This window comes from Notothenia coriiceps, unplaced genomic scaffold, assembly GCF_000735185.1.
Source record: "Notothenia coriiceps isolate Sejong01 unplaced genomic scaffold, NC01 NC01_scaffold00022862, whole genome shotgun sequence".
Classification (NCBI taxonomy): domain Eukaryota; kingdom Metazoa; phylum Chordata; class Actinopteri; order Perciformes; family Nototheniidae; genus Notothenia; species Notothenia coriiceps.
Genome location: NW_011355563.1, coordinates 430,026 through 456,745, shown reverse-complemented (window position 1 = coordinate 456,745; position 26,720 = coordinate 430,026). Strand labels below are relative to the sequence as shown.

At 42.1% G+C, this 26,720-nt stretch overlaps 1 protein-coding gene across 7 annotated transcripts in view; it reads right to left on the bottom strand.

Moving 5' to 3' along the window:
• Positions 1–26,720, bottom strand: part of casz1 (castor zinc finger 1) — a 46,445-nt gene that overhangs the window by 16,423 nt on the left and 3,302 nt on the right. For 4 of the 7 annotated variants that reach the window (XM_010781177.1, XM_010781179.1, XM_010781182.1 and 1 more), the window contains exons 2-7: positions 15,383–15,925; positions 9,186–10,086; positions 7,657–7,722; positions 4,960–5,056; positions 2,322–2,486; positions 562–734 (exon numbers count right to left, since the gene is read on the bottom strand). In XM_010781177.1, the coding sequence (XP_010779479.1) occupies positions 562–734; positions 2,322–2,486; positions 4,960–5,056; positions 7,657–7,722; positions 9,186–10,086; positions 15,383–15,881 (1,901 nt within the window). In that variant the 5' untranslated portion in view covers positions 15,882–15,925. The remainder of the gene's footprint in view (positions 1–561; positions 735–2,321; positions 2,487–4,959; positions 5,057–7,656; positions 7,723–9,185; positions 10,087–15,382; positions 15,926–26,720) is intronic. The other 3 variants (XM_010781178.1, XM_010781181.1, XM_010781183.1) reach the window with 1 other exon arrangement.

The window sequence follows — 26,720 nt, the reverse complement described above, 5'->3', positions numbered from 1 at the left end:
CCACATGATTCAAATATTTCACAAAGGAGGAACGATAACTAAGGCAGCTCTGTAACGCAGCGGGATCCCATTGATGTGTTGCCACCTGCAACCTTTGCCAAAGGGATACAATCCAGTGAGGGAGTTTGATGAATCAACCTAGTGATTCTCTATGTTCATTGACAATAGTTCTGTGGTGCATGCTCTTCAAAAATAAAAGTGTGATTATTTTTGTTTTCCCCCTTTGAATCTGTGAGGTGTAAAGATACTAATGGTGCAGGCAGAGAAACAAGGAAGCCGTTGGATTAGATTGGATTTCACTTGTGTGCAGCCTATCATTTATTTATTTTTCTTTTAGAAACGAGCCCATATTAAATGTTTTCTACCAATTGTTAGGCTTTTGTATTTATTTAAACCACTATCATTGGCTTCTGCAGCTGGGGTAAGTAGTTGTTACTACACAATTTAAAATATAAAAAGAAAAACATATAAATGCGTATTTAACTGTGTTTAATGCATTTATGTTTAGTGTATGTTTGATGAATGTAAAAACAAGCACCACATGAGGCGTGCAGTATTTACCTGCAGTGGAAGTGTGTAGTCTTCTGCCCGTAGAATTGACACGCAACTGTGCCACAGTCCTCGGTGGCACGAAATCTCTGGAAGCCGTCGTTGATCAGCTGGGCGTTCTTTTTATGGAAGTTTTCATGGGTCATGACATCTGAGGTGCTGGTGTACACCTTGCTGCAGGCAACCTGCAAAGCAAAGACAAAGCATGGCAATCAAAAGCCAGATCTAGCTGCAAAGCAGACATGAAAGTTACAGTTTGCAAATATGGTTTTCAAAAAGGCAATGCTTTAAAGACATCAGAAATATTGTACAAGCGAGAGAGAAAGGAGTGTGGTTAAGAGAATGCCAGTGGCCTAGAAATGAGTGGAAGGTTGTTTTCCCACGTTCACTATTTAATGTGTGGTGATGCAACTGAGCAGTACAAGTTTCAAGTCAGACCAGTGAATTGGAAAAGTCTTGTCATTGTGACAGTTGGAAAAAAGTGACTGAAAGACACAGTGGTCACAACAGGTAGCTGAAACTACAATAACTTCCTGGCAAAGCTGCCTTTTAGAAAATACTTTTGGAGTGTGACAATACAGTCACCACAAACCTACTGTAACTCTGAGACAAAATTGAGAGGGTGAGGGGGCAGAAGAAAGCAGACGCGAGTAAGATGACAGCCTTTGTCTTTAGTTTAAAATGTTCTGGTACTCAGGGGCCCTCAGAGCAAACACAGAGGGGAAAAAACAGGTAATGTTTGAATTAAATGAAGCAATTGTATATCATCCGTGGCACTTTTGAGCCGCACAAACCGGGCAACTTCTCCATATTGAGTCAAACAATGAAAAAAATGCCACTCTGTCTTTTCCCCCCTAAATCAAGAGAGCCGATGCCAACATCTGCAGGTTCTCAGGGACTGTTAAAACAAGGGTTGAAATGTCCTAATAACAATTACGCCGTTAGAGAGGTTTAAAAAAGAATATATCTCTAGCCATCCTCCGCTGCGCTGCTGCCCTGTCGGTGAGAAAGCTCTCGGCACAATGACACTTTGAAAATAAGCAGATGTAAAAAATTAAACAAATCCAGAAGGGGGAATAATCTTCAACTGGCTGCTTGGTACTAAAAAATGAAAAATGTGTAGTTTATATAAACACCTTACTGAATTTTATCCATGCCAATTAAGGAGCGAGAGAGTGAAGAGGTGGGGAAGGCACAAGCAGCCGCACATCTATTCCCCCCTTTTTCAATTTTCTTGTATTTACTTTAGGATATGTTTTGCCAAACTGCTCTTTAAAGACACTTTGGTGTAAATGGAAAAGTAGGGAACTGTAATTCCATTTCGCAGATGTAGGTAAACTGTGAATTTCAAACATCCTGTAGTCATGTACTGTATGTCTTAAAAGCAGCGTGACTCTCCAGATTGTGAGGACTCCTTTTTGTCCTGCCTCATGTTGCTTTAAACTGTACTTTGCTGTTAAACATGTTTTTAGAATCTTAAAGGACACACAACTATATTTTACCTGGTCTACATGAAATCTGGTTTACTGACACCCATGTTTGTTGTCTAATGTGTATTTCTGAAATGTAAATTAAATGATGAATGATATACCACATTTCTTAATAGAATACCGTACTGTATGTACAGTAATGCTTAAGAACGTGTGGCCATATTTGCAGATATTCTTTTGTTTCTGTGCATTTGGGGGCATGCATGCCTGCAAACTGTCTTTGTGAGTTTACAGTTGTTATGTGTGTAGATGGTGGAGGAGGTGTGAGTCTTTGTAGTGTACCTGCATGCAGTGGTAATGGGTGCTTTTTCCATTGAGGTGGCAGCCATGGTAGTAGACACTGCAGTCGTCCAGAGGGCTGAAGCGCATGAAGCCATGCTGCAGAGAGTTGTCCCTCTTCTTGTGCATGTTGTAGTGCCTGATAACATCCTGCTTACTGGTAAACCTCTGCAAAAGGAGAGGGGGAAAAATGTAGGCAACAGGTTGGTGTTTATTTAAACCAGTCACAGAATCAGCAACAAGTCACTTTATATCTATGGAAGCAGCAGCTGCAACATGCAGGAGCCAATTGGCAGTTGGGGGGGCTGTGCACATTGTAACGGAGAGGGCCACGAGGTCTTTAAAGATGATGCGTTCTTTGGTTATTGATTTACTTTGCATATCTCAAAGTTGCGTCCTATCCAAATGCAGCACCAAAGGCTCTGGAAGCTTCCACATGGAACATGAAGTATGTTCCCCATACGCCCCCTGTCTCGACACTATTTCTTCCCTTCCACCTAAATGTATTTTTTTTTTAATTAAGATGAATCAATTGACATGCAAGATCACAGTTCTGATGTTTCTGTCTCTGGAAGAATGATGTTCCATGCAGATGGTTTCTCAGACATGCACAGGGGAAAACAGAAGACACGAGAAACAAACAAACAAACAAGCCAACCAAAAAACGTTTTTCCCTTTCAATTCGCTGCGATATGATTCCGTTTTTAATTAAAGCATTAAACACTCACTTTTGGTGCAGGCTTTAATAATGAGTGAATATGCTAAGAGACCCGCCTTCTAAAATTAAAACATTAATAAATAAATACACATTCCCTCCCACACCCAGGAGTCAGGAAGGGAAAGGAGAAAAGTCACTCCACAGAGACTCGCAGCAACAAAATCTGCTGTAATTGGGCTTAAGCTGATGTTACAGAAACTGAAACAGGAGAAGCGCAAATCAATGAGACAGTTCTGTCTTCAATCCATATTTATCTCCAGCTGAGGTAGAAACATCAGAAAGAACTATTCTAAAAGCAACTAATTGCTGTACAAAGTAGGGTAATTGCTTTGTGTCATGTGCTCCACTCGTGCAGAAGAAAAAAAGCTAAGATCTCTCCCAGCTGTTCCCTTGCTCTTGGCCTGTTTCCCATTGCATGTTTTGAGATGTTTGACTCCTGTAGGAGCAAACACTTCATTAGGATTTTTAATCCAATTGATGAACACTTTGGATTCATCAACAATTTTTCTAAAACATTCGGAGCTACATTTTGGACTTTCTGGTAAGTCATGACTGGAAGATAAGTTGAACTGCGGTAATGGTATACACGATCCAACAAGCCGTCCAAAATAGGCCATGGAGAGAGCTGACTGGGAAAAAGATCTCATTTTCAGTTGAGTGGTGAAGAAGGTTGTGAGCCACTTGCTACATTTATTTTAGGATTCCCACTAGTGTGGCAAGATGCACACTCCCTCATGTACAAGCCCATGAAAGGAGAATGTTCAGACTCAGCCAATAGCCCGCAGGCTGGCAGTGGGATAATATTCCAGGAGTGTGTGTCATGTAACATTTCATGAGTTATCGCTTCGAAAGGGGCTGCTCATCACTGGCTGCTTTTTTTCTTCTTCTGGGTATTGACATCCCAGAGAGCTGGCTTCCAAAGCATATCTGTGTTTCCACGCAACGCAAAAGCAACAGAGAAATGTGGACCTGACCGTGGAAATTGCCATGATAACCTGAACTAACACTCTAAATAATGACATGAAATGATTTTCCTTTGTATTCCTCCAAGAATGTGTCCCATCAGACTGTGAAGTGGGATTCATGCAGAAAATGAAAGCTTAGATCTGTAATGCTTTTCACCATATAAACAATATTTATCGAGCGGTAATCTCTCTTGATCAGGAGCAGACATGGGAGATTACAGCTGAAGATGGCTTAATTCAGAAAGTGTTAGGAAAGGAAGGAAAACACACACAGCTCTAGCTCTGCAAGGATTTTTGACGTCTTTGACAAATCTTCCTGTGTTTGTCTAACTCTCTCAGGCCATATGCTACAGCAAACACAAGGCCTGTATTATGATCTGCTTTGTGTTTTGTTCTGCTTCCTGTGCCATACATGACAACTCCTGGGACCAGGACTAGATTAATAATGTGAAAGGGGATTAGTGGCAGATGTCTTTAGGATAGAAACACATAGATAAAAAAGGGGCATATTTCAAACATATTTACAATTAACCCTTGTGATAAAAGGCCAACTGTCAAAAACCAACTGTGCCTGGAAGGCGCCTGCATACTGCACGGATGTAAACACTCATAGCCTGTTCGGCAGACCAAAGACCAACAAACTTTTCATCTGCGTAAACTTTGGATGGGTGTGACCACTAATGAAATGATAACACATTATCCTGTTTGTCTATGAGATGATCACATCCCCTTTGTCATGTCCTGAACATACGTAGCTTTAGGTCACCTGAAGTAACCTTGTTATGAATAAACAAGGCAACCTAAGTTTTCATTCATTTCAACAATCAAACAAAATGACCTTTGTCAAATTGTTCTCATTGTGCATTGATCTGAACTGTGCGGTTCTGAGGTTAAGCTTGCAGTATACAGGAGAGAATGTGTATTTGAGTGTTGCTCAAAAAATTTGTAAAGTACTCACGCTCACCTGGTAGTTACACTCAGGGTCCATGCAGTGGTAATGCTCTCTGTACTGGTAGGCACAGTGCACGTGTCCACAGTGTTGACTTCCAGAGAACCTAAAAACCGAGTTGCAGGACACATTTCAACAGTTACACATTTTAAGGGCCACACAGTGCAAGGGAATCAAACAAAAATTAAGACTGATTAAAAACATAGGAACACATCAGAGCTTTTCGAACTGAGAATAGTCACAAGGCTGAATGACAAAGCTGCTCAGAAATATGTCAGTGTGATGAAAAAAAAAAAGCAAATCAAGAATGATTACTGAAGAAATTACTTCAAATACGGGGAACAGCAAAATGAAAAAAGGGATGAAGGAGTTCTGAAAGGCATTATGCGCGTCTCACCTTCAAAGCAACACAGCGCACACCTTCAAACTGACTTCTGCTTTCCACACTGCTGCAACAATTTAACCGTCTGTCACACCAATTTCAGCCAAATTAGCTCCATTTATTTCCAAAGCAGCCGTAAGAGACACTTATTACACTGAAACCCTTTCCTTCGACACGCATACACACACACACACACACACTCAAGGATCAAGGACCCTAGGACTACTTTATTTCTCCACCCTGTGAAAGCCCTTGTCGAATCAATGCATAGTTCTTTCAGGTTAACCACAGTTTCACCCTGCGGAAAAGGGTCAGGTGTCCTGAGATCAGCTCCTAGTACTTTGCAACCCAAAAAAAAAAGATTTTAGTCTGGTGCTAGATATATCAAAAAATGCTGCTGCTTGCTACAGTACAGCCACTTTTACGGTGGTGATTATAAGCCTGACGATGATGACTGTTAAAATCCTCCAATTACCAGTGAAAACACACAAATAAACATTTGCACTACTGCTGCCAAGAGCTCCATCTGCTAGTGCAGAGGAGAGGGGGGAAAGGGGGCTAAGTAATATTTGTTCCATCTCTCTTTCTGTTTTTTCCTTGTTAGGATTATCCCAGAGCTGCATTTACAGATCACTTTGCTGAGTTCATTAAGCTAATTGAACGGCATATCCACTACTCTTTTTAAGTTGGCTGTGAGAGTGTATGTGTGTGTGTCTGAAAATGGTGATGGAGGCAGAGGGGGCATTTGGGAGGTTAGATGTCTTTTTTAGAAAAAGAAAAACCTAAAATCATATAAAGTGCGTACGCACACTCAACCAAACATATATCCAAACAATTACTGTTTCAATACTCTTCTTTTAAGTACATATATACTCAAACGCACACACATTTACACTTATGAGCACACAAAGCCCCCCACCCCCTGAGACCATGGCCCACCCTTCTGCTCATTGCCCAGCTGTATCACTTTGCCTCTGGACAATTCCCACTTGCCGCGTCAGGGGGCCTAATGGGCCGCTGCTATTCAGCAGCAGATTAAATATTAATATTGCCACGATACAGAGATTGCAGCGCATCTCCAGTTACAATAGAGTTACACAGATCAAAGTGCCGAGGCAAAAGTGGGTGCATGAAAGCATTTAAAGAGAGAAAACTGCAACGAAACACTACCAGGGAAGCTCTTTAAAACATCAAACTGTAGTCTGGTAAGGAGATGAAGAACTTTTTTTCTCTTTTCATAAGGATTGGTACAAACACGTTTACAAAGCTGTTTTTTTGTATTAGTGTGCACTCATTAGCCCTAGCTCCAAAAGGACCCTCCCCCGCTTCTACCTCCCCTCTTGGTGCTACATTTGCCCTTTTTATGAGCCCTCCATTTTCATTTTTTTCCCTCCCCCTTCTTCTTTTCTTTCTCTTTTTTTCCCAACCCAACACGGAAATTGAAACTGTATCTGGGCTTATCTGCAGCCTCCCCGTGCATCAACTGCCGAGATGTTTAGACAAATTTTATGCATTATGCAGCGCAAATATCAAAACAGTTCTTGGCAGTGCCAGCAGAAGCCTCATTAAAAATTCCTTAATTAAATCTTCTTGCAAAATGTAATCAGTCCAAGGAAGGGGTTTTGTGTGTGTGTGTGTAGAAGGGGACGTGTGTGTATGTGTGTGTGTGTCTGTCAGTGCCAAGGCTTTGATTTGTGCCCTTCATGTTATGGCTTGGAGAAGTAATCATTAACGCCAAAGCCACTTTGGCTTTTCAAATGCTGTTTTTCTTTCTTTTTAAACGGAATAAACAAACAAATGATAATCACCTTTCTACTGTCGGCTGGAAATGAATCCAGAATGGGGGACATTGTTCTGTGTCCATTGAAACACAAGATACCTCCCCTCCCCTGATGTTTTTGTCTCTGTTGGTGTGAATGACAGACTTTTTAGAGCAGTCGGTTCCTAGGGTGTTCAACAATAAACGGCAGAACTCAGGAAGACCCCGGCCTAAGCTCATATCCTCTCTGTGTCAGTCACAGAGTCGTACAGAATTATGTTCTCCTCAATGTTTTAGTGCTATACACAACAGTGAGCATTTACTCAACCAGTTACAGTAAGCTACCATCAAACCATTTCACTTTCATTACCCCCATCCTTCTACCTCTCGGCACATAAATTGGAGTCTTTTCTTAATCAATTTACTGCGCACAGAACATCCCCACACCAGTCTAAGATCTAGTTACATCACTGAATAAAACACAACATCAGTGAATACAAAAAAGGTTAATCTCTGTTTTGGGTATATTTTTTCATTGCTTTGGCACATTGAGGGATTTGCATACCTGGCAATATATTTCTGGTAGAGGTTGATGTCATCGCTGGCGGGTTTATCGGGTGGCAGGCCATTCCTAATGCAACAGCAAACACAAAAGAGACATGATAAATGTTAAGGTTGTGTTGCCTGTTGTTAATAAAAACAAACTGACACAATATTTACTTAGCTCCCAAACTTTGGACTATCAATATACATTTTCCTGTGGCACAACAGCCTTTTCATGTGCCGTATGAATCAGGGATGGAAGCCACACACTTTGATGCATGGGCTCCCAACCAATGAAAGGCAAAATGCAGGAGCAAAGGAACATTAATCTTTTATAGGGGTATTTTGGTGAGTGTTTATATGCAAAACTGGATAATAGGGACGATGAAGAAAAGCTCTGAAATGGTGCTTTCTGAAAATCTCAAAAGGGCCTTGGCTCTAATGTTGGTGTCAAGTTGTCTCCAATCAGTCAGGACTCAAACAAAGATGTAAGACAACATTGCAGCTTCAATTTTCAACTTAATCAGATATCATTTAAAAAAGGAAATCCAGAAAATGTTAACACAGAGGCAAACTGAGAACTTCTGTGTACCTTTTATCACTGGTAACAGTGACAGTCACATTACAGTATTGGTTATGCCTGCTCCCATTCAGAAATGGCATTTAGCTCCATGTGAGCAGCTCCACACGGGGGATGACCTGAGGTTAATCTGGCCCAGAGGGGAGGATGCGCTGCCAGACATTCTCACTAGCATCGTCTCTCCTCCCTGTGTACAAGCACCAGACTGGGTCAGTTAGCCAAGCTTGCAGCTTCGCTGAGCCCCAACCTGACAAAGGCCAAAGCCTGAGGGAGAGGTGCCTGAGGGCTCTTGAACAGTGTCTTTGATAGGTATTGACTAACTAGAGACAAGGTTAAAACCAATCAAACAGACTCTGGGAGCTGTTTCCTACTGGTAGTGCACACGACTGTAGGCTAGCTCCCCAAACCCCTCGTTTGCTTCCTTTAAAGTGCACTCGTCAGGCAGTGTAGAGTCGGCCCCTGTGACTCGCCGGGAGGTTAGTCATGGCTCCAAAGTAATTAAAGGGAGAGTTGTTACACCCTAGCCAAACGAAAGAAGTCAGTCACTTTGCGATGACTGTGCTAAATCAGTCTCCACAGAGTGCTACAGCGAGTAAACACTTCATGTGCCTTCCCAACTCATCATGCCGTGGATCTATTGGGCGCTATGCGCTATTTCACACCACATTCCTGTTGGCTGCTATGGAGGTAGCAATTACCTTTGCGTTAGGCTAACTGACTCACAGTAGCAGTTAAGTGTATGTGAGCTTCACATTGGCTCCAAGGTGTTCCATTGGAACTTGGGATCTTTTCAGTCCACCAATAAACTTTAAATTGGAATTTTAATGGACATGCTTTTTATTAGCTGAATTTAAGAGGCGTGCATTGTTTAGGTGCAAATAACTTGCGTAATATGCAACATATCTTCTTGTCAACAAGCGATAATTAGCAATAAGAAATTATTTGTTATGATGATGTTTACACAGACTTACTTCACGGAGGAAACAGTGCCTGTGGTGATGGAGTCAGTCTTGGAAAAGCTGGACTTCAGGTAGTCAGCGGCGTTGAAGCTTATGTTTCCTGTCTGGTCCATTGTGAGCCCGGGGGCGATGCTGGCCCCAGATGTGCCCATGGTGGGAACACCAGGAGCTCCCAGGTTTCCTGGTGCTGTAGCGAGGACATTGGGCATCAAAGAGGCCTCTGGACTTCCTGTCATTGGCTTCTGAATTGTTCTGACGTCATACTTGGAAGGGCGGCCAACTTTGTAAGTCTTAAAGGCAATGCTGCCGCCCATGTCAGGGTTGCCCTCACCTGGCTTGAAGAGGTGCAGAAACTTGACATTCTCCAGGTCGTACTTGGAGGGTCGCTTGTAAGCATTACCGTTCTGCTGCTGTAGACTTTCACCCATCTTCAGCTTCTGAATAAAGAAGTCATACTTAGAGGCTCGGGACGCCATGCTCTGGATGTGAGAGGGATTTTGTGGCTGAGAGGCGCCGAGCTGAGGTCCTCCTGGCTGTTTGTGGTCCAGGCTGGGGGGGTAGATCTGTGCCTCGGCCCCTGGGAGGCACCCAGAGGTCTGGAGCATGGTGGCGCTCTTGTCTTGGGCCAGTTTTGGGTTGAGGTCGTCTGGTTTTGGTGGGGAAGCATGCATGGGCCAAGGTAGGGCGTCACCAGCTTTTAGCTTACGAATGTACTCTTCGTACTTAGAGAAGCGCGCGCGCCGTGAGGCTTCCTCACTGCTGAGGGGCGAGAGGTCTGAGGTAGCGGCTTTGAGCTTCTCAAAGCTGATCTTCTTGGTCAGCTCATCCCTTACCTGCTGATCATTATAACCGAACATTCCCAAAAATTCATTCATGGTGTTGGCTGCATAGTCTCGCAGGGCAGATGCTTCTCCTGCAGGGAGAAAAAAAGAGTAATGAGTTACTATGTCAAAGTTAACAAAACCCGCTCTGATTTTTCATTTTAAGAGGCGCAAACAGCAGAGGTAAAAACTTATTTAGTTTAAAGTTGCGTTACCTCAGAGTCATTGGTGCTGTCTGGCATTAATAATTAACTCATTACTTGCAACAGATTAGTATGATTGTTTTTTTCATTTTGGGAGAGAAACTGAACCCAAATTAAACCATTGCTCAAGACGTGTTAATCAGTGGCTAAATTCATGTCAGTCAATCAGTCTTTGAAATGGTTCTCTCTTGCTTCATGTTGTCTGATGCTTGCTCTACATGTTGTTCTGCTTTGTAGCCATTGTAGTCTATGACCTTTTTTTTTTCAAATATCAAGTGAAAAATAAAGTAATCTGGCTCTTGCTTTGTAAATCAATTTGAAATATATTTTGTCAGCCTAATTATTGAAAAACAAGCTATCTTATATTTTATAGTACATTTCAAAGAAGTGATTCTGCACTGCACAATAGAGAAGCATATCTTTATATCTGTGGATGTATATGTCTATAAACGAGCAGGCAATGCTCTTCCTGTTTTGGTTGCACTCTAATCAAACCTGCAAAATCTGCAGGTGACTGTTCCAAACAACACACTAAATAAACAAACTTCTCTCATTACAGTGTGTTATGTTATCAACATTCATTAGAACATTTCTTTTGAGATTTTTATTTGCAATAAATCTTAGCAACTTTATTAAGAAAACAAAAGAATATAGGGGGAACTTTAGGAAAAATAATGTATACAACTTCTCATAAATGACTTTTACATTATGACTAATGCTTTACGATTAAAAAAGTAATATAATTGTAACTACTGCCTGCCAGGAAATCACGTCATGTTAAGTGCAATTTATAAATGATAATCCTCCACAAAGCTTGGTGTAAGGTATTGGAAAATAACATGATTGTTGTGTCACCTTCAAGAGTAAAAAGCATGAATCCTTTCCCCTTTTTACACATTTGTGAACCGAAACATCACTTACATTTTAAGAGTCCATTACATTGGACAACTTCCCCAAGGACATAGGCGAAATATACTCAATGTATAGTTTAATTGCATTAGGTGGAGATTAATTCTGGCCCATTAACTTTCATCCAGGTTAGTGCAAGGGGTCAGAGTGGGGAAAAGGAAAAAAAAGATTGTTTCTGAAAGCATTGGAGGGACAAAGCTCTTCATAAAGAAGAGATGAAAAGACAAAGAAAGGGTGTGTGAGGGAGAAACAATAAAAACTAGGAGGGAGAAATGTAGATAGGATTGGTGAGGCATTTGAGTTTGTAGATCCAACTCAATTCCATAAATCTCCTGTTGTGTCAGTCTGCACGTCAGGCAGGATAGTAATGTACCACATGATCATTTCACCTGGATCATGTAAAAGCTCTGGCCTTCTAGACTCATCCTTGGCACAGTCACAGGATCAGGGTCGAATACATTTCAAAAAAATCAAATGTTTTATTGCTTTTTTTTTCATCACCATGAACACATGAGCTGGTGAGAGCTAATACCACCTACAGGACCATCCGGGTAATTAATACACAAATATTTTCTGCGCTTGTCTCAGATTTCTCAGTTATTGCTAAATCAGTCTCTGTGCCCTGCTTTTCACATCTCATGAGCAGCATGTAAAATAATCCCTACATTTCCATTCACTGGAGTTGCTCCTTGGCGTGGAGGTTCAGTATGAAAGAGTATCTGGTGGATCGAAAGGGCATGAAACATTTAACAGAAATGGATCGGGTATTTCAGAGGAAATACCTGCATGTTTACCACAGATCTGATCGGCAAATCTTCTCTCTGTTTTCACATGTGCTGAAACTGTATAAACAATACTGGTATCTACAGCAGTACAATTTATCTTATACTTTTTACCTCATGTCTACATAAATCCGACCCGAACATTATTTTTATTTTATTCAAGTGTTGATAACCTTCGTTCTTGATTGGAATGTACTGCTTGTATATTTGTTAAGTGCACCTCAGGACACAGACTATCATATAGCTCTAAAGTTAGGGCAGACCCGCCCACAGCCCGTATGAGTCAGAATATGGAACTACACTTTACTGAGCTAGAGGCGATGTTCAACAAAAATCAGGTAGATTAAATGGAAATCATATTTCAAAAAATAATAATAAATACATTTAATGGGAATAGATAAATGCCTGTTGAGTTTTGCTTTGATGTTCCAAATGAAAGAAGACATATTATTTTTGTAGTACAGTCAATTGCAAATGATTACAAAGAAACTACTGGTTTCTGTCATGGGAGAAAAGAAATCCCTTTAATTTTTTTTTATTCTATTTGCCTATGGTATTATCCTCACCACTCCCAAAAAAAAACTTGCAGAGTCTCTTTATTCATCAGCGGATCCATGTGGCGTGCTATCAATGAAAGGCAAATGATTGGACTTAAAGGGATTATGACTGGGACTGACGGGAGATAACCTTTCCAAAAAACCATGTAAATGAATTTTGAACTCCTCCCCTATCTGGCTGCCGCCTAATGATGTCATGTGACACCAGGTGGGAAAGTGCTGGCTGTATGGAAAATGGCCACACATTGCTACCACCCACCCAACAAAAAAAGAAGAACATAAACTGACATTTCCTTCTTCACTCTCTCCGGTGGCCCTGGACATTTTCAAACAAGTGGTCTCTAATCTTGACACTTCAGTCAAGCAAAACCCTACACACGACAGACCCGCCTTGTCTATATTTGAGGCAATTAGGCTACATTTTCCCTCCCAGATATGATAACAGATGGGCATTATATCTCCATTTGGCGGACCAAACATGGCCATCCGTGGCATAGTTCCCCGCTCACAGGACTAAGAGGCAGAGGTGTCGCTGATGATAAAGGTGCACGTTGGAGGCTATATATGGAATAATCTAGAGTCTGAATACCTACTAAAGGGTGTCAGTTTTGAACCACTCCAGCACAATGTAAACCAATTGGTGACGAAAAAATGTTTTAATAATATGCCATCTTTTCAGTTGTCATTCCGAGTACATTTTAAATAGTGGGATTTTCTGTATATGGTACAATCATTTAAACAGAATTTTAGGTGGCAGTTGGTGTTCATGCTAGTGAATTGTTGAAATATGTTGTATTTAAATGGACAGTAGTGGCTTAATAAAGAGTTGCTTTGAATACATGACATCATGTGCATGTGTTTGGACTAATTTGACAAGAACAAAACTGCACGAAGCTTCAAACTTCCTCTCTGTTAGTTAATTAACAGGCAGTAAATAGAGAGGGCTTTGAAACAGCTTGAAATGAACAATAACCTTTTACAGTGAACCCAGAATTGCAAATGGAAGTCATGGTCAAGCTTGTTTGATCCGTCGCTATGAGCATCTCTGTCATTGCTTTCATACTTTTTATTCATTGTTTTTTTCCATTGACTGGCTTATGAGGGCTCTAATGCGACATCTAAATTATCTAGGAAAAGTATTCTGGGGTTTTGCACTGATAGGAAATCCGCACGATGCCTCAATGTGAGGAGTTAAATGTTTTGAAGGTCGCAGTTTCTCTCATTGATCTTGCAATGTTTGTTAATTACATTGTCACTGATGTTGTGAGAGATAATTAAGCCACTATGTTTATATGCATAATTATGTGCACTCCGCATCAGCCTTTGAAAGACAGCGGCGAGAGAGAGAGAGAGAGAGAGAGAGAGAGAGAGAAAAATGTTTTAATTGTGAGCTGAGCTGAAACATGGCAATATAGATGCCCTAGTTACAATCAACAAAGAGCAACTCTGAAAAAAAAAAAAAAAGTGTCTAAAGAAAAGATTTGCAACCGATGCAGTGTGCTCTCCTTGCAGTCTTCAAAAACACTCTGGCTTTGTTGTGAGATGTAAAGTTAAGGGAGCCGGTGAAGGAGAAGGTGTAGGTCTGCTTCACAACAGCAATACATTTTTACAGACAGGCTTTTTTATTGCGTTGAAATAAACACAAAATGACTAATTAAAACCACAAAGCCTTTTTCATTTGCTTCTGAAATGAAACCTGCTTCAATTTCTGAGAAGCCCCTGCCCCCCCCCAATTCTGTATGTGGCCGGAGCTACTGCTGTTAGACAAAAAGAAATGCAAAGAAAAAGAGCATGTGTACATGACTGAGGTAGATACATAAACCTAGATGAAAGACCAAAAAACTGCTAAAGTGAGGTGAGCAAGCACAAAACAACACTTGTTTTTCTACCGCAACAACCGTTCTCACCTGCAAATTGCAGTATTTTTTTTTTCTCTGGGTGCTTGTGAAACTTTATCTATTCATATAGCCGAGCCATGTTTTGTCTCCTTTTAAGAGCACCCTGTTTTAACTCCTGCTATACAAAGGCAAATATGTTCTATAGTGTGTGTGTCACCAAGTGTATAACCGTAGAAGGTACTTTCTTAAATATTGTTTGTGCAGTTAACACATACGCTTGCTACTTCAGAATGACTGCCAGCTTTATCTGTTTGATAATCAGTGAATAATACCGTGGAAACAAATGTAACAATTTAACAGGGATTATAATGAGTCATTTACAAGAGCACATATTTAGGAATTTATGAAAAGTATCTGCTATCTATAAAACATGGACCTACTGTTGTTTGTGAGAAGATAATAACATAATTAAGTGATATATGGCACTGCAATATAATTTCACTATTTCTGAGTATATTTAGAAATTGATCTCGTGGATTTGACAACTGAAAAAAAGAAACCTTCGCTCCTCCACGGCAGACTTCAATTTCATGTAATAGAGGAGTTTGAAGCAGTGGCTAAGTTTAGTGAGCTTAGGGAAAATCAAAGACTCAATATGTAATCCTGGGTGTAATATGAAGCTTAGCCTGGTTCTGCCATGCGCTCTTGGCCCACAGCTGCTGGGAGAGTGCATAAACGGCCTTATGTTGTAAGCCTACTCCATTTATGAATTTCTTTATGCAGTTAACCACACACTGACAAGTTCCTGTTTTTCCCCCCTGGTCTGCCAGTTGAATATGTCTTCAGGGTAATGTCACTGGCTATTCATAATGTAACTCTAGAGTGTCTCTTTCCAATAATGGGCACACTTAAGCTTATGTGGATGTAGCAATGTCACCCGCCCTCTATCTAAGCATTGGGCCTATAATACTATGGAGAGGAATGTTTTAAAGGGCAAAGGTAGTGTAGGTTTGAGATATATAAAAAGGGTTGGCTATTAATCAGAGTAAGGTGGCAACATTAGAAAGAAAACTGACTGGACAACAAATTCAAATTGTACCTGTGGAGGCGAAAGGTGGCGGACGACTCTGGGCTTCGCTTGGTGGCTTGTAGGTGGTTTCTTTTGGAGGCCTTTCTTCAGCTTCTTTGTCGTCATGGTAACTGCCATCTTGAGAGCCGGTCGTGGGCTCCCCCTCTTCTGTCTTGTCTTCGTCATCGCTGCAGCCTGTGGGGCGTACCATGTACACGCCCCGGGGAGGGGCATCTTCGTCATTGCTGACTTTGGGTTCATGCTCCTCTTCATCACGAGTAGCTGGTGGCTCATCGCCGTATTCGCCGTTGACCCACTTCTCGATGGCCTCGCGTCTCTTCTGGTCCTCTTCGAGGCTCTCGGGGAAGATGGTCTCGTTGTCATCGTAGTGCGAACTGCCATGCTCGCTGTTTTCTGCTACACTCTGGTCTCCCTCTGCATTCTGGGAGCTGGTGTCGAACACCACCTGTCGGCTCAGCTTGGCACAGATAGCATTAAGTTTTAGGCCACCTTTCCTTTTGGCGGCCATCTTGGATTTTCCTGAGGTCGTTTCAGTGCATAAACTCCTTTCAGCTATTGGAAACAAGAAAAGAAAAAAGAATAACATCAGTTTAAAGTTGTCCAGGATAGAAATGATCTCAATGTAACTCAAACTTTCTTTCAAAACGTTTTTCGTTATTTATTTATAATGCTTTCAGTATCACCTGAAATAAAGTTTGAACCATGTCATGTCAGACTTATGTCAGTATGTTATACTGATTTTAAACATTGCAATGGAAAAACAACAGGTATGTGACTGCTGCTATTAATAACATCCAAAAGCACTTAACAATAACAGCACAAGACTGGAAGGACACACAGAGATACTGTACATATCTTTCTAAGTCACACCTCTTCGGTCAGCAGAGTTTAGAGCGGCGGTGGAAAAAAAGGAGAAAAAAAGCTCAGGCAGCTGAAACCACAGGCAGATAGGTATCAGACCCCCTACGGTACTACAAGCAGCAAATACACGGCTACATAATCCTTCACATGACAGCGCTATAGAGACACTGTGAAATGTTATCTTCACTCTCACCTCAAGAGGCTGTGGTCCTGCCTCTGAGTGGGGGCTGCACAGCATTAAAGCTGTCAGGATGTGAAGTGAAAATGCTGAGCGCTTTTTAGTCTTTCGGACTCTCATTTAGTGGGATTAGACACAATAACTGCTCCTGTGCCGGCTGCAGGTTTGCCTTTATAAAAAGGAAACAATACATTTGTATTTAAGCTCTTTCGGTCCTTGCGCTGTCTTTTACTGGTGATCTAGCAAAGACATGGATACATCAAACAAAGATGTTGTACATATCTTTGCTTAACAAGACAAACTACACAGTCTCAACATCTCTTTCCCCCACGCGGCCTCTCTGTGAACAATAGAGCATGATAGAGTGTGCTTTGGGGCAGGAATGGGTGGCATTATTTCAACCCAAGTGGGGCTATCTTTATAACATGTCCTCTGATGAGACAGGAACAGCTGCCTGTGGCATTCCATATCCAGAGCTGCCTTTTTAGGGCAGAAACTACACTCTAGTACCTTTCGTTTTATTTCCAGAGCCACCAAAGTTCACCTTGCAACAGCCTGTTTCAGACTCAAAATCAAGGCCAGATCTTTATCAAGTTGTAAATAACCTTTAAAAAGCAGGGAGGAGGTGACGGTAATACAGTATTTATGGTATTAAATAAAGCAGTGTACCCTCCAGGGATCAGAACAGCGTTTTAACTTGTATTATGTTTGTATTTGGTAGTATGTAAAGCTTTGTCAGATGAGGCTCTTTTAAAACAGTTAAACAGCATGCCACAGCAGGAATATTTCTCCTTGTGTGCAACTGAATTGAATCTTAACGTAGCCACACTGTGGTTAAGATAATATGCTATACTGAGCTACGGACACACCATTTCAGCACACAAAAAATGTGTGAGATGTAACAAAGTTCTATCTTAAAGACTCAATTCACTTTCTATAACAATGAGTACGAGGCTCTTCATTTTCCCTCCGCCATAAAGCCAAGCACAATCATGTGTGAGCCATTGCCGGCATTATGTAAATCACACCGGTGCAACATAAAATCCTGTTTTCATTTTCTTTTGCAAAGCTGTGGAATCATTAGAGGATATACAATTTAAAGGAGTTTACAGATCACCCCGTCGCCAGACAATGTCCCCCGTGCTCCCCACACATGCTTTCTCAGTTACTGTATTTACATTGCGGGCTTCCTCTCTGAAACAATGGCTACAGGAATTATGTAGTTTTGAGAGGGCCATATATCAGTGGCAAATTACTGTACAATTTAGTGTTAGACAATTGCAGGCGGGGGTGAAAGGTTCACCTTTAAGATGACAGATATTTTGTAAAGGAAAAGAAAAATCAGCTGGAAAAACTATTAGGAAGTGGAAGACATAAATTGTCAAGTTGTTTTTTTATTTTTTTTTGAAATACCCTCCAAAGGAAGATTGAGGTCATTAGGGTGTTGCTGTGGAGGTCATTTTTTCTGTTTACTGTGTTCAGTATTTCATGCTTTAACTACCGATTTTCCTTTCCGCATTGCGATCTCAAGCTCCTTGTGGGAAATGACCCCGACAGAGATGTTTCTTTCCATTAGTGACTATTTAGTATGATTTTCTGTTAACAATACAGAGCGTGCGTGGAGGACTAAGTGCTACTGTTTAAATATATAAGCAGTCCTCTTACTGAGTTATCAGACAGGGTACGCACACATTCAGTGGTTTTCTTTTTTTAAAGGTTTGCTTTGAACCAAATTTAATATGGTTAGCTTCCTGTAAGGAGAAACATGCTATGGTTCGGTGGTTTATGGATGCTGTCTAAACTATTATTTATGCTGAGGGTTTCTGTCCATGACAGCTTTTTACCATTGCCTACAATAGAGATTGCTATGGTAACACCAAGTTGTTTACCTCAAGTCGTTTGTGTGCATGATAGCGTACAATGAGATCAAATCTGTGGGGACCTACATGAAAGAACAACTTTTCCCTCTGGGACCAACTCCCCCACCTCCCTGAGAGTCCAGTAAGCATTCTGCCTTATTAATGAATATCAGACAGAAAAACAACACTGTCACATGCATTGGACATTATTTACCGTCTGTTTTAGCCTGGTGTGCTAATTGTCAAGGAGGAGACACCTCAGTAAGCACTGAGCGTTGGAAAAAAACAGGCAGGTTTGAATCTAAACGGCTGAAACTAATTTTTCCAACTGTTTATGTTAACTATGACATTATTTTTTTTACTGGAAACAGAGCAGGGCCACAAAGGAGCGCCATTTACTGTCTGTATAAGGCCAGAACCTGAGGAAAAAGACAAGAAACTATTTTGAACACATTTTGACTGGGTCGGGTTCTTTTTCATCTTCAGTCAAAAATATGCGCATCATAGTTCTTTGGAGCCCTGTTTCTTCTCGGCGCTGGATGACACAGCTTGTGTTCCAGTCTAGCCCTCCACACTGACAAACGTACTCTTGCACAGCTCTAAGCCCCACAGGTCTTGTTGGTTTTTGATGCAGAGTCTCTGTTTGTGTGCCAGAATGATATCATGCCCAATCAAGTGGTGTTTCAAATCCTAATAACGCTGTTGGAAGTGCATTATTTGTGTGAACGTGTGCAGACTGTAATCAAGGCAGCTACGAGTAAAGAATGTGGAAGTAAAGACTGGCAGGGTCATGGCTTTACCTCTTTTTATCATTCAAAGACGAGGCAGCTTATGTCCAACATTCTTGTTTAATCATCTTGTGGAAGATGTAAAGTCACATAAACAACATATAGAAAATTGAATTACTTGACTTATTGTTCATTCAAAGTGCAGCGCTGCACCATCGACTCCCTGCAGTGTGGAGCGAGCACACAGGGTCTGTATATAAGAGACGTAGATATTACCTGTTTAAACTGAAGCTTATCTCCTCACCTAATCAAACACAGGTACAGGGCTTGTTGTAGATTCCTGCTGAGTTTCAACATGACTGACAGAGGGACAAACCCCCCCGCAATATCAGGAGTTAATTAATACAAACGGGTTCTAGGAGATGTGTGTTCAGCTCAGGATTATTTTACAATATGCAACGGAGAGTTGCTGTAGCTGTTTTAAAGGAAGCCCAGTTATAACTTTATGAACCTTTGGCAGATTAATCGACAAGGCTGAGCTCCCTGTGTGTAGCTCCGTGAACCTTTTGTGTCTCTGGCTCTCAAGGGAGATGTATGTGTGAGAGATCGTGTGTGCACGAGTGTTTCAGGGAAATCACTGAGCCACACAGGCAGACATACACAGACACACTTGGAAATTACCATGTTTTTATTTTTGTAAATTTACGGCTTGCAGGAAGAGAATGTTTTCCTCTTCTCTCTCTCGCCCTGCACGGTAGAGAGGCTGCGGAAGCCTCAAGGAAGTCAAGCGGAAAGCCACTGATGGACAACTACGCCACGACACCCAGACCCCAGCATCTGGCCCCTCTCTCATTTTTATTACACAAGAATAACAATAAGCAGGTCGACGACCCCGCCGTGAGATTTTGCCACAGTTTTCCAACAGTCGGTGCAGCCGATGCTGAGAAAATTTCCATTTTTCCGCATGCATATTTAATTGAGTTTTGTCCCAGTGGTGCGGAAATGATTTGTTTTTTGCTCTCTGTTCACTTGACTCCTCTTCGGAGTCGCTAACCCTGATTAAGACGTTCCCGTTAATTTCCCAGCGCACACCTTTTTTTTGTGCATTAATGGTTCTGATCGTCTAATTAAAACTTCTCAGCTCGGCTGCTGATCACCGCTCGTTGTGCCTCTGACCTGAAGTTTTAATTGCCGCATCAGAAGCGATAATAATAATTTTGAGGTTCTGATGATTAAAAACAATGCCATTGCCAACTAGTTGATAGATGGGGGTTTAGGGGTGGGCACATCTGAGGAGAAGTGTATGTAGAGAAAGGATCTAGAAAGGGGGGTGTAAAGTCGGAATAGTAGCAAGAAGGTTTTTGTTTTGTTTTATGGGGGGGGTGGGGGGGGGGGCTACTGTAGGTGATAACCGAGGGGAAAAGGCTATATGGCAGACTATATACGCAAAACTCAAAGCCCTCCTGAAGAAACAGGTTTGGCTAGGACTGAGACTTAGAACTCAAATCTAAATCTGCCATTGACTGATCCACGGTGGCTCTCACTTGGCAGGTTTGCCAGGTTGGGGAAGAAAGAAAGAGCTATATAGAGAGAGAATGCGAGAAAGAGCGATACAGGCATATAAAAGATGACGACAGTCCAATACCCTGTGCTTATTTTCATAAAAAGATAATAGCACAGTAGGCGCGGTACAAAAGCCACATTGTTCATAAAGTGACTGAATGGAAAAAAGGAACCGGTGGTGACTGTTGTCTTGGCCATAAAACATGATACTGATGAGATGTATTTGATAAGTAGATTACAGCCGAAACAGGAGAAGTGAGTTGCTTGTGATCTTCTTTTAAACACTACTTTCACACTGTGCTTTGCAGGTCACACAAACTGCAGAAATGATTCAGGCATGAAGAGAGAAAGAGAGAGAGAGAGGCTGTGCGACTGGGAAACTGCCACCAGCCCCAATCCGTCACATTTTGTTCTTTTTTTAACCACTGGATTTCTAATTGATTTTTTAGGTCCCAATAAAGGATCAATGCTTTTCTGCAAAACATATTGTACATGCGTGCAGGCACAGTGCACATGGACACACGGTCATGAGGGAGGTGTCTTCCCTCCCCTGCCCCCTCCCCTCCCCTGTTCATCTCTCTCACAAATGTATTTTATTATTAATCAGTTGGTTGCACATCTGCCTGCGTGTTGTTTTTTTCTATCAATAAAGCACTTATTGCTTTTAGTCGAGAATATGACCTTGCACATCGTGTGCCGTCTTTCTGGGGGTGCCGACCTTGAAGGACCAGTTTGGACTATTTCATTTGGGCTCACTCCACGGGCTGTTATCAAACACAAGCCCTCAGCCAAATGCCACACCGCTGCAAAACACAAAGAAGACACTGGGGGACAAAGGCAGACACCGAGGGCCCCAGTAACACACACTGACACAGGACAATGGCTGAAGAAAAACAATGTGTATTTCAAGTGCAGACGGAAGAGGAAAGATGTTGAACTTGAGGGCAATCAGGCAGGAAAGTTGAAATCTAAGGACAAATACGCCCTCCGGCTTCATCACAAACAGGGTAATTATGGTGTTTTCCAGAACAGAGGACAAGCAGTCTAAAATGGTCTAAGGGAGAGAAAAAAACAATCTGACATGAGTGACAAGAACCATTCTGACAGCCGCGTACCAAAACAGCCAACTTTCATTTAGTTTGCTGCTTAGGGTAATTTATGGGACACACAGCTAACTTGTTAAAATTGTACATCAAATCTGGACTCCCAGCTGGCACCAGATGACGACTTAATTTCTAAGTGTTTGTGTTACGTGAGGCTAAAACTTTGACTTTACACAGCCCCATGCTTCCACAGACTGAAACAAGGGAAATATATTCCTGCAGCTTTGTTTTTGAAGCTCATCTCCCATGTTCATTTTCATGACACCAGGAGTGCAATTTGATAAGCCAAACGCCATAGTAAATGAGCAGACGACCCCTGTGTCCCTCCCTCATGGTCGCTGTGCTTGGTGCTGCAGCAAGGCAGTGTGGGTAGTACAGTGGAGAAGGGGCTCAGCGGTGCACCTCTCAAGGGCCCTTAAGCTAATATCTGTACAGATTAACTGCTTCAGTTGTATTTTGGTCACGGGGATCTCTCTTTGCCTTTGTGGCTTTTGGTACAGTAGGGAGAAGGGGAGATGTGTGTGAGTGTGTGTGTTTATAGGAGTGTTACTCACACACGTGTTTCTGTGGCGAAGGGAACGGCCTGCTCACCTAAGAGGTCAGGAACCGCCAGACCGGTGTATGTCACCCCACGTCATTATCTTTGGGGCCTTATCTAATTCAACAGAATCTCGGGCTACACTGCTGAGTAAGTCATCCCCATCCTCTTATCATCACCTACCCCCCCTATCTCTCCACAGGACACACACACACACACACACACACACACACACACACACACACACACACACACACACACACACACACACACACACACACACACACACACAGTGTCAATCCTCCAGGGTAAACTCAGCACACGCCGCTCCATTAGTTATCAATTAAGTCTGGAAATCTCCACCTGGCTTACACACACAAAGATGAAGCAGGCACACGTACGTAACACCCCTCTAACAGGAAGTTGAGGAGAGCGTGCCTTGTTTGACTACTGGTGTGGGTGAGACAGTGTTTGTGTGTCCGTGCGGGTGGCACTTTTGTCCATGAGGTTAACCTTGATACGAGGCCCTGTCAGGCCAGATAATGTCAATCAATGACAAGCCCTCACAGATAACTCCTAATGTGAAGCCTAAAAAGCAAAGCTGTTTAGATCTTTAGACATGCCCCCATTCACCAGCATATGAATTGCATTACAAGGAAATGAGCTGTGGCATTTCTTTAATAAGACTCTTAAGACATTTTGACAGCATATAAGGCACTCTGCCGTTAAAAATAATGAAATAAAGACCCCGCTGACAAAGCTTTCTGACACCAGGCAGTGTTCTGATGGGCAGATCCAAGTCCCTGTTAAGTGGTGGAGAGGAAAGGATGTGTAGGGGAAGAGGAAAAAGGAAAAAGAATGGTGGACCCTTTGCTTATTTTTTCTCAAGCTCCCGGGGACTTCTTAATTGATTTCCAAGGTTACGTTTCAAATTTGTTTTTCAGATACGGGGGCCTAGTGAATGAGAGTGCGAGTCAATGTTTTTTCTAAATTCAGCCTGGTTTGGAATGTTTGCATCAGATCTGGTTGACCTCCTTCACGTTCTCTCTTTCCTCTCTTTGCTCTTTTCCTATCCCTCTGTCCTTGAAAAGAAAGAAGGAGGTGACATTAACCCCAAAAAGCATGAATTTCCAGACAGGAAGCCTGCGCTGACAACATCGATCCCTGGCTCCCATTAAAACATTTGCTCTGCCTGACAGACTTTTCCTCTTTTGGACTTTATATGCGCTACAATGAATCACAGGTGCCTGTTAACATGTCTTTCTGAGCAGGTTCTCTACCTGTCCTCAATTTCTGAGACTTTTTCATCACACTCTTCACTTTCAATGTTGAATTTATTATTTTTATGAAGCACAATTAAAGTTTGATCAGTATTCATTCTTTGTAGGGCTAAGAGAGGAAGTGATGAGAAGGAGTCTTCCTGCTCGTGGGATTTGCATTTTTCAGACCCTGTGGCTGTGACTCGGCTGCCAGAACTATAGTTTGTTATCTTTGAATGTTCTGATAAGCAGGGGGGAAGTGACAATAGGGTTGACATGAAATATGACATTTTAAAGTTCATGTGTGTCCATGGGTGCTTTAGGGAGTCTGGGTATGTGCACAATACATTGTAAACACATATGTTGCTGTAACCAATATAATGTGTGTGTGTGTGTGTGTGTGTGTGTGTGTGTGTGTGTGTGTGTGTGTGTGTGTGTGTGTGTGTGTGCCTGTAGACAGCAGGGTATTGTGCTCTGCTTTTACTCCTCTCTGTCTTGTGGCTGCAGGTCACGTCATTTTCTCTGAGAGACTCACTTTGGAAAACGCAATCTGACATTTCTACACACTCAGGAAAAACGGATCCACGGTGAGAATAAACCCACCACTGTGTCAGTGACAGCTCTAAACAGTGTGCTTTACCAAAAGGTTCAATGTGAACTGGAAGGCGGAACTAAACGTGGCAGTTTTCACCTAAAACAGGAACATTCTTGTTTCTGGGAGTTCAGTAGAGAGAGGAATGCACTATGACTGAATTTCAAGGTGCGATAAAACAACACTCACAATAAGGGGGAGAAAAAAGGTAAAATGACTGTGAAAAGATGAAACAAGCAAAGCTGCTTTACAGGAAAAAAAGAATGCTGTCTATTTTGGGTCTCAGCGTACAAAAGGAAGTGTTGCAAAGTTGACTCAAACAAATAAATTTGCTTTTGATAAAACCACAGCACTACTTTTGCATTCTACACCAAACCCACTTAGTTTCCTGCATCTTCATCTTTATGACTTGCCACATTTTTGAGAAGCCACTTGCTAAATTGTCAAGCACAAACAACTGGTTTTCAGACGGTGCAGTGTTTACGGCTTAAAATATAATTTAATTTGAAATGTGACAGGTTTGAGAAAAGCCCCAGAAGTGAACATGGAGGGCTTACCTATGTGCACAGTATCCAGCTGCCCGTTTTACATTTCTCCAACATTAATATTCCTCTTATTATTATTTTAAAGTGAAAACGGATACTCTGTTGAAGTGCAAATCTGATGAATTACGGGAGCAGATTGCTGCTATTAATTATTAAAACCTATTTTATAAATATTCAGGTCTGTCATGCATCTAATAATGAACGCTTTAGAGGAGGTTACTTCCCGTGCGCATCCTAATGTGTCAGAAATATCACTTTTAATCACGCTCGTGTCAGCGAGTGCTGGGTTTGAACCTGCTGAAAAAAATCTACCAAATCAAGGAAACTCAGCTGGCCTACTACTGTGCTCATCACAGCTCATCCGTCCCTGCTGTTTTGCACGATCCAGGTTCTTCTCCTGCCCCGTCTAAAGAAGCGGTAAACACCTCTCGGCTCCCTTCTGCATTCTTACTGTGGTAATTTGAATGGAGAATAATGCATCGGCAGCACTCTACCCTTCTGGACACACCTAGTCCCAGCGCTACTGCTGCCATATGCTGTGTTGATACATATTCATAACACTTTCCTGTGTGTTGAGTGTTGGTGTGCAATGAGGCTTAAATGAGTGTCTCACAACTTCAAATGGGAAGAGGAAAAAAGAAAAGAAAACAGCCAGGCACAAAGAAAGTTGGACTGCTCTTCGCCTTTTTTCCACGCTTCTCTTATCCTCCGCCCTCTATGGCAAAGAAGGCAATTTTGATAGCTGATAGGCGATCCCAGTGTTTCCGGGGGACGAGCGGGAGGCTGCCGAGTTTAAGGATTGTCTTCAAGAAGCTGTGAGAGGCGTCAACTGTCAACAAGGTTGGATAAACTGTGCCGTTAGTTGGGCCGTTCTTCTTGGTTTGGTTGAGAGTCAATGGCATTGCACCACGACCTCCATACAACCTAGCGAAATATACATATGCAGCACAGAGCATACACGCATCCTGATAGAGACACACAGTGTGGAGCGCTCTAAGATTAACGCTGTCAGAGCTACAATGATACCCCTTCATTATCTGCACACAGGGCCTCCTTCGTGCTCTCGCTTGCCTCACTGTCCTCTCCACTGCTTCACTATGGAGGTAGTAATTACTAAAGCTAACATTTCTCGCTCTCTGTACCTCCAACTACCCTCCACTTCCCAATTATTTCTTTCTCCTTTTGCCGCGCTTTCAAGTGACTTGCCAGCCTTTTTTGCCAATGATGACACAGCTGAAGGTATGCCATTGTTGATGGCAGCACCAGTGTGACCCACTGTGCATGTGTTAACGCTGTGTTATAAGATTATTTGGTACCCAGCTGATATATAATAAAGGAACAGTGTGTTACCCCAGATTCAGATCAGTCCACTGGGTTGTGGTACAACAACAGAGGAATGCTTGATGTACGCTGCAGTATGTGTTGTACTATACATTGTTGACTTAACAGGCTAGGATCAGAGAGATGCTCCCTCTTGCATGGCATTTTTCATTACCAACATTGCTCTTATTCTTTGTCTTTCTTCTTCTACTCCCAATGGAACTATGGCTTTATCAAAGGTGATAGCTTGCTCAGGCGCATTGTCTCAAACGTCTTCTTCAGCCAGCCATTTCCCTAGCCGCTCTCGGGTAAACGTCACTCATATAAACCAGGGAAAATTTGATTGTGAGATCAAAAAGAAAAGAAGGACAGCAAGGAGAGCTGGGAGTGGGGGGGGAAAAAGGGAATGATACCCCCGCCCCCATCTGACACCAACGAGTGCTGAGGGTAATTCCTCCAAGCAGGGCCTGTGTTTTCAGACGCAAATACAACAAAACGTCGGGTGCTGCCGTGAGACATCAAAATGGGCGATTTTGACTTCAGAGGGTCTTCAGATGCTTGAGGAACTGAGAGAACAGAAGGTACCAGCAGGCTGTTAACAACCAATACGGGAACCACGCCAGAAAAACTGTCTCCTCCCAAAATGCCAATCGGCAGCAGATCAGTAAAAGGCTTCCAACATACTGGAATATCCCACCTGAGCACTTTCATCTGCTCAAAGTGAGACGGCATAAACGTTGATCAGCTGCTTTTTTGTTAGTACCATTGAGATAACATGCAAAAAAGTCAATAAATTCCACA